The sequence below is a fragment of the Tamandua tetradactyla genome, chromosome 5 (genome assembly GCF_023851605.1).
Source record: "Tamandua tetradactyla isolate mTamTet1 chromosome 5, mTamTet1.pri, whole genome shotgun sequence".
Lineage (NCBI taxonomy): Eukaryota > Metazoa > Chordata > Mammalia > Pilosa > Myrmecophagidae > Tamandua > Tamandua tetradactyla.
The window spans coordinates 121,102,141-121,116,198 of record NC_135331.1 but is presented as its reverse complement, the minus strand read 5'-3'; the positions used below and the strand labels follow the sequence as shown (position 1 = coordinate 121,116,198).

The window sequence follows — 14,058 nt, the reverse complement described above, 5'->3', positions numbered from 1 at the left end:
TGAATAATCCCTAAACTTTTAAGTGATCGAACAAAATAGCTTATAGTTTAAAAGAAATTATTCCAGAAAAAAAAAAATACTGCCCTCCTGTCCAAATTCCCCCAAATAGTCAGAAAGAAATCATTCTAAAACTGCATGAACTCCTTCAGAAAGTAGAAATATAGATTATATGAGGCTGGCATAAACATGCTTGAGCTATTTTGTAGCTGCATATTGAAGATATGTTTTTTATTTAATTATCATTAAATTGACCCACTTTTCTTCTCTTGTTTCTGAAATGCTAGAAGTCTCAACAAATGATTATTTTATTACTGGCATAGTAATAATTGTACAGTAACTTTAAGAATTTAAGCAAGTTACTTATCAGATGAGAGTTGAGAAGATTTGTAACATTCTACCTGACTTCCTAGCTCCTTCTTTTTTCCAGGTGTTATGTGAGGTTTCTAAATGAAAGATGCACAGAACAGGGAGATTTTAATTTATAAACCGCCTCCATTTGTAATTCAGAAAGTTGCATAATTTACATGATAGTTGCTAGGAAGGCGTGCCTCACAAAGCCATAGATTTTAGCTTTGGTAATCAAATTCTAAACCAGGGATAACCCAGCAAAGAAATCTATAGATAAAGACTCTGATATATACTATTAACAAAGATATTGGATCATACTACAATATTGTCTCATTACCTGGTACTTGACCTCCATTAATGGTAGGTAAAAATACCTCAGGCCAACTTAATTAGCTCCTTTATCCCAACACTTTTGTGATTTCTTTTGGTTATTGTTGTACAGCTTCCAAATTGCTCATTCCCTGATTCACTATTGGTTTGCCTCTTGTATTCATCCTTTCTATAAATGATCCAATAAATTTATCATAGTTATTTTAAAGTCCTTATGTGATAATTTAATCTGGGCCATCTGTGTATCCGTATTTAAAGCGTGAATTTTCTCTTAAAATGTCACTTTTTTTTTGTTTTTTTGCATAATTCGTTATTTATTGAATCCCAAATATTGTCTAACATTGGAATGTGAAATATTTAAAATACATATGTATATGCATGTATATGTGTATTTGTGCATACACATGGACACACAAGCACACTAAATGTATTTGAATGCACTTCCTTTTCTATTATACATTTTTTAAGGATCTTTCTTCTAAATTTCTTTCAAATGGTTAATACAATACAATTTCCAAGTATTTGATATTTATGCAACCACTCTATAAAAGTAGCAATGCTTTTTTTTTTTTAAAGTGTGTTATGTTTACCTCCTTCCTTATAAGTAACAATTGGTCATTTGTTCGACATTTGGTCATTTAAAAAATGCAGGGAGCTGTGTCGTATAAAAAAATGTCCATTTTTTAAAAGAGAGGATTGGGCATCCTTATCTTTTAGAACTCTTTCAAATGTAGTATTTTATAGATGTTTGTATATAACTTGATCATTTCAATTAATCCTGCAACTGTCCTTAATAGTGCAACATGGATCCAAGTTTGTGAATGGTTATTTAATTTTTCATCTCTGCAAGGATTGGAAGGTGAAAAATGTGAAGTGATTACTGGTGCCAACTTCTTTCTTGTTGAAAACTGCACTGAAGACAACAGCTATGTGAACAAATTTGAAGATCTTGATTATGTGTGTTGCTTCTCATATAAAGGCACAGTAGAGGTGAGGAAAATTTATGTGATGATTTCTTATTTGTCTCTATAGCTCACAATTGTCAGCTTTTAAAAAAAGTTAAACATTAAATTTGCAGATTTTTCAACTCTCAAGACATGTATAGATTAAATATAACTCTATAGAAGATGTTCAGTAATCCACTTGGAAAAATGTGTATATTTCTTTTATTTGTAGTTTTGATGAGGTACCTAAGAGTTTCAGGAATAATTTTATTTCTAGAATTTTTGTGTTTTATTTAGGTTATAGTTTACCAACTAATTAAATCCTCTCAAACATGGTGGTGATTATGCAAAGTTTTGTTTAAAAATATAGGCCTACCATTGTTTTGTTTTGTTTTGTTTCTCTATACCTCTGAGAGATTTCTAGTGTCTGGCCATTAAAATCACTAACATTTGCACAGCCTAAGACAAGAACACATGAAATGTGTCCATCTTTCTACCTCGCAGCTCTAACTTGTACAAAATAGGAACAATATATTTATTTATTTTTTGCATGGGCAGGTCCCAGGAATCCAACCTGGGTCTCTGGCATGGCAGGCGAGAACTCTGCCTGCTGAGCCACTGTGGCCCATCCAGGACAATATTTTTAATACATAAAACTAAGTGACGATTTTTAGGATCTTAACCTTAAACAAGGAATGAAATTTGTGTCAAAATAATTCAGGAGTTTTACAAAATTTCACGGAGTTAAGAATCTGTAAACTCTTTTTTTGGAACATAACCTAATTTGGTCATTTTACAGGAGCAAAACCCAAATGCAAATTTTATATTTTTCATATAATTCATGTAAATTTTTTAACAAAGATTTGTAAGTCCATTTATTTATGGATGAATTAATTAATATTGACCCGACCTTGTGAAAAATAATACAATTCCTTGTTACCTTTAAATTAATCATTGTGGCATTATAACTATACAACTTGGAATTCCTTAGATTGTATAATTTATTCCCTAAATTGTCTTTCATGTTTTTGTTATTTATAAATTTGTGGATTAGTCTTAATATATATTTCACTTATACATACTGAGACAATAACACATGTAACTAACTATATGCTAGATAATTAAATTAAAGCTTTGAATTTATCTTTAAAATATATCTTACTCTATCATTATATGAAAGAAAACTAAATATTAAATTAAAGTTATTAATTAACTACATTCCTTCTCTTAAGAAACAAAAAGGAAATCCATTTTTATTATCTTGTATATACAGTTTCATTTCAGTTTTTTAATTGCCACTTTTAAATAAAGTACCCACTATTTTTTCTGATTTAATAAAAAACACAAAGGCAGTAAACCAAGAACTTTTTAGTCTTTTTTTTTTTTTTTGCATATGAACACATTTTTATGAATTTAACAACTTTTATAATGGACAAAATAAACATAAATATACCTTTTTAAGACATTTACACATTCTATAAAGAACAAAAGGGACTTAAAACTCGGTTTAGGAATTGATATTTGTATATTTTTTCTGATATAAAAATTGTTCAAGTATCCAAAGATTATATATTATTTAATTAATTTTCAATATTAGTGTAAGGTGTTGCTGTTGACTGGATATTCAGAAATTGTAATTTAAACCATCATATTATATCCTTATGATTTGTAGCATATGAATTCATAAGCCTAAATGTTTTTACAAAATATTATTAGATTTTCAATTCTTTAAACGCAATTTTATATTTTTGTAATCTTAAGAAGTGAGGAAATAGCGATAATTTACCAGATCTATAGAATTTATGTTTGAAAAATATGTTTACATCATGAGACATTCAACCTATATTTTTTTCAATAGAAATAAAATTAGAGAAAAGACAAACTTCTTTGAACATGAAATTAAAGCATTCTTATTTATTAGGATACTATATAAGCTCTTTTTAATGTAAATAAAGCTCTGTATATATTTAACAATCAAGAGTTTTGAGCTTATTCCAAATGCTCCAAGAGTCTAGTTTTCCTTACATCTAAGACACTTATACTATTACAAAAGCCTATAGGTAGATTTTGTCAGCTTTGTTAAAGTTGTGCCTAGAGAAAAGTATACAAATGAAGCACACATTATTCATTTTTCTTTTTTGTAATTTTTTACTATTTGTAAAAAATTTGTAAATTTTTGTAAATAGTCAAAAAATACAAAAATATTTGTAATATTTGTAAATAGTCTTAAAATGTTCATAAAATGATAAAATATTTGTGATCAATTACTGTCAGAACTTTCCCAAGCAAAAAAGAAAAAAAAAGGAAAAGGACAGTGAGAAAGAATAGGGAACCAGATTAAGAAATATTTAAAACCATACCTGTAAAACTTTAATTATCTTCCTCTGAAAGAATGGTAGATAGTTAAATGCAGGAAAGCTCATTTTGGTGCACACAGTGCACAAGCAAAAACACACTCATAAGATAGGACAAATTGTTATGGACATTTTAAGTAGGACAAGTTATTACAGACATTTTAAGTAGTATCTCCTAGCCTCCTAGTATCTCCAGACATTTAAGTAGCATCTCTCCAATCCCATAGAACCACATAATTTAAAATTTTGTGCTCATTAATCCAGAAATTTGAAAATGAAAGAGGGACATCTTCTGCATTAAACACACTTATCTCTCTTTTAGACACACAGGACCGAGAATCTCCTCATAAGGTTTATTCCCTTTTTATTCTAATACATCTGTCAAATAAGCAATCTTGTTCATGTCAAAATTTCCCCAGAGTGGCCACTGCAATTTCAAAGTGTTCTTGGAGATATTAGTGAATTGCATAAATATGCACATGAGTTACTTTATGAAGGGAGGGCGGTATGTATGCAAAGGACTTAAGAGACTGAAAAAATCCCAAGAAAATTTCCATCAGTGGTGCTTGTGCAATGTTATGTCTACGGATTCTGCCAAAAGCCAGTCAATCGCAACTAAGAGTACAGTTAAAAGTGTTTACAGGATTTTGAAAAGGTAACTCAAGGACAATTTTTTACTGTGAATACCATATGGATATGATTCTCTGAACTCATCACTTCTTAAATTTGAATGGTGAAGGTATAGGCCCCATACTTGCCTCTCCCGATATCCACTTAAGGATGACTCATCAGAAGAAGTGATAATGTCAGACAGGGAGGGGTGTCCTCTCTTTCTGTATTAATTTGCATCACATAATCAAAGGATTTCTAAAATATGTCTGTATTCCTAGAGATAATACACACATAGCATTTGGGGATGTAGTGGAAAGAAACTGGAGCTCAGACCTGCTATGGCACATGCATCATCATGCTCACAATTAGAAAGGAGAATATACAGAGAACTCAGGATTGTACGCTCTGGAGTCCAGGGTCGTGTGCATTGTGAGTGAGGGTTCCTTGACTGGATATATGGATATATGAAACAAACTTTAGTTTGTTTCACTGTTGAACCTCAAGAGGCCATCATATATTCTGTTAATCAAGAAAAACTAATTATTTTAGACTTTATTCAATTAGGCAAAACAATACTTTAAAAAAGTTCTAGAAAGAAGATGTCAAGGGAGCATACATACAGGGTTTTAGGAACTGGCAGGAAGAGGAACTGGGGGGATTGGTCATAATTTACGAATAAAAACTTTGTGAAATTATGGGGCTCATGTCCCATGTGTGAGCACAGGGTGATGAAACTCTTGAGAGAAACCTGCTAGTTTTTATAAATGACTTAATCTAGTTGGTTCACAATCTTACCTGATTAAATATTTCATAAAAAGTAAAGTGTTTTTATTTAATTTTTATCAGTATTTTTAAGATAAGGACAAGAAATACATACATATATATAATATACATATTTATATATTAAGTATATAAATATAAATTTAATTATTGAGGAATATAAATATGCCTGACAGGGTCTCTTCCCATCAAGACCACTTTACTAAGCGACCCTCTACATTGATGCAATATGGAAATGACAAAATAATTTTAGAAAAATATAAGATATTTTCTGAAATGGTAGCCAACATTATTTCTCTAGAGTTGTTTACTAATATATACAAAACATTTTTGATAGTATGCTGTAAATATTCATTCTATAGCTTGACTTCTATACCCCAGAGGTTAATTCTGTGTCACCACAGTGCTGTGTTACATACACCAGGAAGATTAAATGTCCAGAAAGGGAATTTCTAGAGGTTTTGCTTTACTTTTATTTCCTTTGTGACACAAAACATCATTTGCTTGCTCAGAAATTTATGATTTTTATAACATTTTTCATCAAATAAACTTTAAGAAAATCTAGCATAAAATAAAATGCCATTATATTTTCCATGTGTTTTACTATATTGGCCCTTTGTTTAGCATAAACTTTTAATAATTGATTACATATATAGTCACTGAGTTTTCTAGAGTAATATATATTTGTGATTGCAGGTTTTACTCTAATGTTTTGGACTCTATGAGTTGATATCAACCTTTTTCTCTGATCATAAAGTTCATTGAAAATCTGATGAAGGCTAAAAGCAGTCTTATTCAGTAACATGCACACAAGCATGACATCTTACATAAAATTTCTAATAGTTAATAGATTCCTTTAAGCAGATTCCACTGATAATTTGCTATCTAATACATCTTTCGAGAGGCTTCTTCTTCTCTCTAAATTCAATTATAGAAAGCTTGAATTTTAATAGAAGACTAAAACATTTGAACAAAAACAAATGAGAAACTGTGCTGAAATCTGAAGTTGAATATTTCTAGCGCCACAATTATCTGAAATGGTTCTTACATATGGTCAATAAAAGCAGTATATAAGACTTAACCTCCGTTCCCATATATAGAAAAAGTTTCAACCAGCTTTAAATGCAATTTAATTATTCATAATATGCTCCCTAAGAAAACGACAGGGCAGGGTTTTTGAGATATTACTATAAATAAAGTCCATTAAATGATTTTTCTTCAAATTCTTTTTGATTCTTAACTCCCAGTAATAATTATTTTGAGAAAAAAGTGAAAAAAAATTTAAAAGTACACATCTAGTTATAGGAAATTATGACCTGCCGTATTCAGTACTCTGTACTGTATTTCTTTGTTGTGAAAACATTGGGCTTTTCCTAGGTTTTGTTATACATTATTTAGTGAGCTGGATTTATTATAAATAAAACCATAATGATTTTCTAGTGAGAATATTTTAACTCCAACATGATAGTAAATTATTCATTGTGTTATATTTTCCAGTAGAAATACAAAATTAAGCATGCATGAATCTTCATATATTCTGTTTTCGGGTGAGTGACTCGTTGTGATTTCCTTTCCTTGTTTTGTATTGAATAATCCCAGTCTACCCTAAAAATGATACAATCAATCAAATAAAAAAAAAATCTTAAAGCTGTGATTTTACTCAATATCTGGAAATTATTACTCTTTGCCACAGATTACATGAGTCAAATTTGCTTCCTTCTGAGTCAGTCTCTGCAACAAAGCCAATGTAGCCAAACAGTAAAGACAGGAAAGGTGTTACAAGTGGAGGCAGTGAAGATGAGAGCTGATTTCTGAAACATGGGGGCAAAGTCTGAGTAACAGGAAGGGATGACCATGCCAAAAGACTTTCTGCTGAGTTTGAAAACTCACTTCATCTCATTCCTCTAGCAGAGTGCAGAGAAACAGTTTAACGGCACCATGCGTACTAAAAATACTAGCAAAAGTTAAAAAATAATAGTAATAAAAATTTATACTAAGAATAAAATAAAAAATCACACACCTAGAGACACACAGAATGCAATTAGAATGAAATTTAAGAAGAAGGCTAATTAAGTTATATTGTTTCCATAACTGAAAGAAATCAAAGAAGAGGATTTTAGGATAGTCAAGATAACAGCAGGTACATAAATCTAAACCTTCCAAAATAACACCACAAAATTACACAGGACAACAAGAAGAGAAAATGAAATCTCTGAAACCTGTGCTTGTAAATTTTCTACTTACGTGTAATTTGAAATTTTGTTTTATATTTTCTTATCATGTTGAACATGGAGAATTTGTATATTAGAATTTTGATCTGATTTTTTTTTTCATTTTGTTTTGTTTCATTTGGGTTATAAAGGACTTTTAGAAAAATTGTCAAAATTTAAATAAGGTTTACATGTTAGATAATACAGTATATTAAAATTAACTTCTAATTTTGATAATTTTACTCTGGAAATGAAAGAAAATATCTTTATATTAAATATACACTAAAGAAATTAGAAATAAGTGGCATAGCTGTATCGTGGTCTCAAATTTCCAAAAAAAAGTATGAAGAGAGAAATAAAGCAGATATAGTAAAATAACATTTGTTGCCTCTGGGAAAAGGGCATGTGGGAATTATGTACACTATCCCTGCAAATTCTAAAGCTGACATTATTTCAAAATAAAGTATTTTCAGAACAACTAAATCACATATATCTCATTATCTCTTCTTGATAAAAATACAGACTCTTAAGAGGTGGCTTCAGGTGAACCTTGGAGTTTGTAGATGGAAATTAAAAATCCCATAAATAGCACAAAAACGTAGATTAGGAGATAGAAAAGTTTAAAAACAAAAGTCTGAGGCATTTTGGGGGTTGGAATTCTAAAGCCATATATTTTAACTTATAATTCACAGTTCTATAAGAAGATAATATCTAGGATCTATGTCAAATGGAAGGAACAAAATATTGAAATAAGCAAGAGAAAATAATTCCTCATTGAATAACTGATGACATGATTTCTCAAAATGAAAATAATAAATTTAATGAAATATGCACAAACACACACACACACACACACACACACAGATAAGCCAGAAAAGTCCTGGATGCTTTTGTTCAAACGAGTGGTGTTAAACTCATTTAGCTGGCCAAAGATTTACTTAAATTATGAAAACTTGAATTCTTAGAACATTTCAGCGTTAATTTTTATAAGTTCTTTTAAAATCTAGCATCTTTAAATTTTACAACATTTAATATCCTTATTTTCTGAGAAATTTAGGTATATGCAAATCATATAAGTTCTTATTTATCTCTATAAGCCAATTATAACAATTCTCCCTTAATTTAAGAAACTTTGCAACTAATTTATTAATATTATCCAGATGCAAATAAAAATATCCTGCTCAATGAATGGTACATTCTTTTCTTAATTTCAGGCACATAGGTATAAGAAAGGAACCAGAATGAGAAAGAGAGTTTATAGCTTCAATTTTTAAATTTCACCCATGAGTCAAGAGTAACAACAAACCACAAAAGCTCACCAGTCCATATTAAAGAGCTGCTCTCCATTCTAATGAACTTGAGATCATTAACTGATGCTAACTACAAAAAGACAAATTTACACATTTTCAGTTGACTTTCACCTAGTGGAGACTGGATCTCTTATACCATTAATCCATTTATAGAGATCACCAAATGAATCCAACTGGAAAACCAAATTCCTAATTATTGTTGCAATTCATGAGAAATAGGTTTTTAGTTCTACATAAACCAAAACCCAAGACATTGAGAGGAAAATTTAAATTAAAAAATGGAGCTATCAAAGTTTGATTTGGAGTCACTTTTGGGATTCAAGAAAGGATGTGCTGAATTTATACATCTCTCTGATGACAAAGGTAAATCTGTTGGGCATCTCGGTGAGTGACTTCCAAAATTGTTAACCGGATAATTTTCAAAAAGATGTAAAATCATACTGCCATACAATTATAAAATGAACACCTTTTAAGTACTATATATAACCCATTATTTTTGAGTAATATGGTTGGATGTTATAACCACTTTAAAGGCGAATCCAACTAACACACACATAAGGAGAAAAAAGAAAGCATTCATTCATTCTGGAGAGTAACTTTGCCATAGATCTTGTTCTCAACACAAAGCTATTTCCACCATATCAGTTAGCATATAAATAATGCATATCAAGAATAAATTAAAATGAAATGAAAATGTATAATTGTTTTTAAAAGATACTTATCTTTTTATAATTTATGCATTTCTATGAATATTTAAGTATAATCTGAATACCACTGAAAATTATTTTGTTCTAAATGAAAAAACTGCATTCACTATTATCCATGATAAAAAGAGGCATAAATTTAATTCATGAAAGAAAACAAGAAATTGAACCTAGAAACATATTAATATTGAATGTAGTATGTAATGGGAATTCATACATTTTTTATCTCATATTTATAGACATGTGCAAATGGATACAATTGTTTGATTGATGAAGATATTCGGAGATATTGGTTTCTATGTATTCCCAGATGTGCTGACAAAGTGTATCTGGAAAATGTGACTGGCTGTCAAGGAAGTAGGTGTCAACAGGAAGACATTTGTAAGGATGAAAATAATAGACTCAGGTATTTATCATGTTTTGAGTGAAGTGCATCACCTATTCGTTCAAAAAGTTCTAATTGTACTTTTGCTTAATACTGAACTCTTTGTTAATGACAATCATTTTAATTATCTAAATGTTTTTGCCATGTATATTTTTATAACACATACACATGTTTTGATAAAGTCTAAAAGTCTATTTAAGAAGAAGCTTAAACTTTCTTAAAGGGCACGGAAAGAAAATAAATTCACCCATCTGCATTTATTTCTAATTGCTCCACTTCTCCACAGAAATAGTGATTACATATTTTTTGTTTTATATCCTTCCCTTAAGTAATAGGAAGTTTCATTTTTCCTTTTAGAAATGGTAGCATTTTACACACGCTGCTCTGATTCTTGAATTTCTGGAAAATACCATATCTGTGGTAATAAGCTAACTTATTTTATTAGTAACTTCATACTGTATTATATAATTAATCAATATACAGATTGTTCACACTTTTGCTATTAAAAATGGGGATGAATTTTCTATTTTGTACATATATAATTTCCCATGTAAATTGATCTATCTCTGTAATAACATTTCCAGTAAGAAAAATGATGAGTAAAAGTATGTAATAATTTAGCCATCCATGCAGTAACCCAGGTTCAATTCCTGGGTCATGCACCCCAAAAATAAAAAATGAAAAAAAAATGTAAAAAGTAAAAAAAATATTTAAAAAGTGTATAGTAATTCTAAATTTGAAAATATAGCACCAATTTATATTTGTTCCATGAGGCAAGAACGTCTTTCTTCCCCAAGTACTCATGAATACAGTGCAATGTTAGGCTTAATCTTTGTTAATCTTATTTATGAATTCATTATCACATACTAACTTATTTTTTTAATGGACAGTGTTGAGCATCTTTCCTCATGTTCACATGACTTGTTTATAGCGTTTATTGTTCCATTTCACTTGGAGAAGTGCACTTCTTCCTATTAATTTTGAGACTTGAAGTTTTAGTGGGTCTAGCTTCTGGGATGATAACATAAGGAACTCGATGAGCCTGCTCCCAAGTGAAACAACCACAAATGAAGAAAGAAAAAGAAAGAACACAAACAAACCCACACTTAAGGTCTCTGGAAATTGTCCTAAAGATACTCATCAAATAAAGAAATATTTAATTTTCAAAATCTACTAGATCTTGTTAGAAATGAGAGCCTATGATAGAGATAGGAGTCAATCCTTCCATTTTCTTCTGAAGCATTTTCTGATCAGTTAATATGCGATAAAATAAGGACTAGAACATAAGAAAATAATCAAAAGAATATAATAAAGATGTAAATAAAAATGGAAATACTATAATACTTTCTTAATTAGAAAGGAAACAGTAACAAAAGAACAAAAATGGCAGGAAACATAAAAAAAAAAGAAAATAGCAGACATAAACTTAAGTACATCAATAGTGATATTGTATGTGAATGAACTAAGTAATTCAATCAAAAACTGAAATTTTCATGCTGGATAATCTATGAATATACACAAATTTATTCTTTCTGTAAGAGACACACTTTAGATTCAATGATACAAATAAGATTGAAAGTATAAGGATGAAAAATTGTGCCATGCAAACAACAAACATGGAAAAGCTGGAATGTCTATTCTAATGTCACACAAAAACTTTAAAACAAAAAAAAATTCTTAATATGTATGAAGGATGATTCATAATGGCAAAAGGGACATTCATCAGGAAGACATAATACTTTTAAATATATGTCCCTAAAACTGCAGAGCCCCAATGTACATGTGACAAAAACTGACAGAATTGAAGAGATAGACAATTCAACAATGATAATTGGAACTTTCAACACCATACTTTCAAAATTGGATAGAAAAACTACTCAGAGGAGCACAAGAATATCTGAACAGCTCAGACTTGTGGGGAAGAAGGCAGATTAGGGAACTGCAGAAGTCAGTCCTTCCACCAAAACGACTATTAGATGGGCAAGAATGATCTGAAACAATTATTTTGAAATTCAGAGGCTAGAAGAATACAGGAAAGCATCCAGAAAAGAGTGGAAGGAAGAGGCTGTTAAAAGACAGTAAAAAACTTTAAATTGTTTTCTCCACATGATGGAGGCACCCATCCCCCATTCCACAGCAGGCTGCTTTAGAGTCTACTTCCTGGCTAGTTCACTGGTAACAAAAAGGGACATAAAAATCCTTTCTCCAGGAATAGGGATGGGTATGGCCAGTTACAAAATACAGCTTTTGATTAGTGAATTCAGGTCACTGGGAGTCCAGCTCTGAGGCAACCATCATCTAAAACCACCTGGGACAAAGACAAACCCTGACCCGAACAGGGCCAGAGATGGTGATCTGAGATTCAGCACTGTGTCAGAGCTGTAGGGGACTACAGTTAGAAGAACAAGGGCTGCATTGATGAGAAGGCCTGGAAATCACACCTTTGGGGAGCTGCCAGAGAAACCTGATCACTTCCTGATCCCCTCCCCAGGGAACTTTAAGGTGGTCTTGTGCCCCCTTCATGGGTCCTTGGTACTGCTTTTGCTGGGAAATACTGACATAAGAAGCTCCTCTCCAAGATGACACTCCTCACAGAATTAGCCTCCATGCAAAAGCAACTTGATACAATGAGCAGAATGCAAAATCTATAGAGGAAGAAAGTCTAGAACAAAGTACCTGGAAGAGGGGGGCTTGTCTCCTGGGAAACAAAGGGGACAATAAAGCTCCTGTTTACAGGAAAACTCCAAAACAACAAATCAGCAAAGCCCAGGACAACAGATGTCTAGTAGGACAGGGGAAACCCTACACAGTGCATTCATGTGGGTCAGACCTTCCTGATAAGGGAGCCGAAGCTCAAGAAAATCACTGTAGTATCACCAGCTGGTTACAAAAGCAAGAAATAGACATCCCAGGGAATAAATCACAGAATTAATATTTTAAAGTATTAAAATGTGCAGTGTGCAACAAAACTGTATAAGAAAAAGAAAAAGTAAATCATATCCCATTTAAAAGAAGAGGATAAATATATAGAACACAGCAATACAGGCAAGAATATGCACATACTGAACAAAGCCTATTAAAAAAAGGATCTAGAACTGGTAGAAGAAATAATCAGTGAATTTGAAAGCAAGACGTTTGAAATGATTCATTCTAAGGAAGAGGAAGAAAAAAGAAATATTAAAAGCAAAAATAGTCTAAGAGAGCTATGGGACACTATCAAGTACACCAATATATGCATTATGGGAGTCCCAGAAGGAGAAGAAAGAAAGAAATAAAAGGGTAGAAGGATAAATCAAAGAAATAATGACAGAGAACTTACCTAAATTAGCAAAAGACATGAATATGTATATCCAAAAATTTTTGTGAACATCTGACAGAATGCATCCTATCATGTAGTGATTGCACTATCAAATACAAAAGAAAAGGAAAGAGTTATGGAAGCTTCAAGTAAAAAGCAAAGCGTTAGCTAAAAGGGAGTTCCAGTTGAATTGAGTGCCAATTTTTCATCATAAACCGTGGAGGCAAGACAGCAGAGACTTGAAATTCTTAAAGTCTTGAATGAGAACAACTGCTAGTCCATAATTTTACATCTGGCAATACTCTCTTTAGTAATTGAGGGACAATTAAGACAATCTCAAATAAACAAAAGCTGAAGGAATTCAACACTTACAGGCCTGCCTTACAAGCAATGCTAAAGGGAGTTCTTAAGACAAAAAGGAAAGGACTAGACAGTGGTTCATAATGGCATGAAGAAATAAAGACCAGTGGCAAAGGTAGTCATTTGGGTAATTATAAATGTCAGTATTACTCCATTGTATTGTTTGGTATGTAAACTCCACTTCTTACTTCCTACCAGTTCTAAAATGCGAATGCATAAAAAGCAACAATAAATCTGTTTTTGAGCATATAAGGCACAAATATATAAGTGGTAACAAGTATGAATAAATGTTGAGGAGACAGAGAGGTATAGAGGGTTATAGGAAAAGGATATGTGCATGCTACTGAAGTTAGTATCAAACCAAATATGATGGTTGCATACTTAGGATAATAAATTTTAAACCAGTGCTAACCATGAAGAAAA

The 14,058-nt window shown here is 31.2% G+C and overlaps 1 protein-coding gene across 1 annotated transcript in view; it reads left to right on the top strand.

Annotated features, from left to right (window-relative positions):
- The window catches only part of EYS (EGF-like photoreceptor maintenance factor), a 1,737,133-nt gene that overhangs the window by 143,796 nt on the left and 1,579,279 nt on the right, over positions 1 to 14,058 (top strand). Inside the window, 2 exon segments of the mRNA XM_077159432.1 lie at positions 1,529 to 1,668; positions 9,832 to 9,998. Coding sequence (XP_077015547.1) covers positions 1,529 to 1,668; positions 9,832 to 9,998 — 307 coding nt within the window.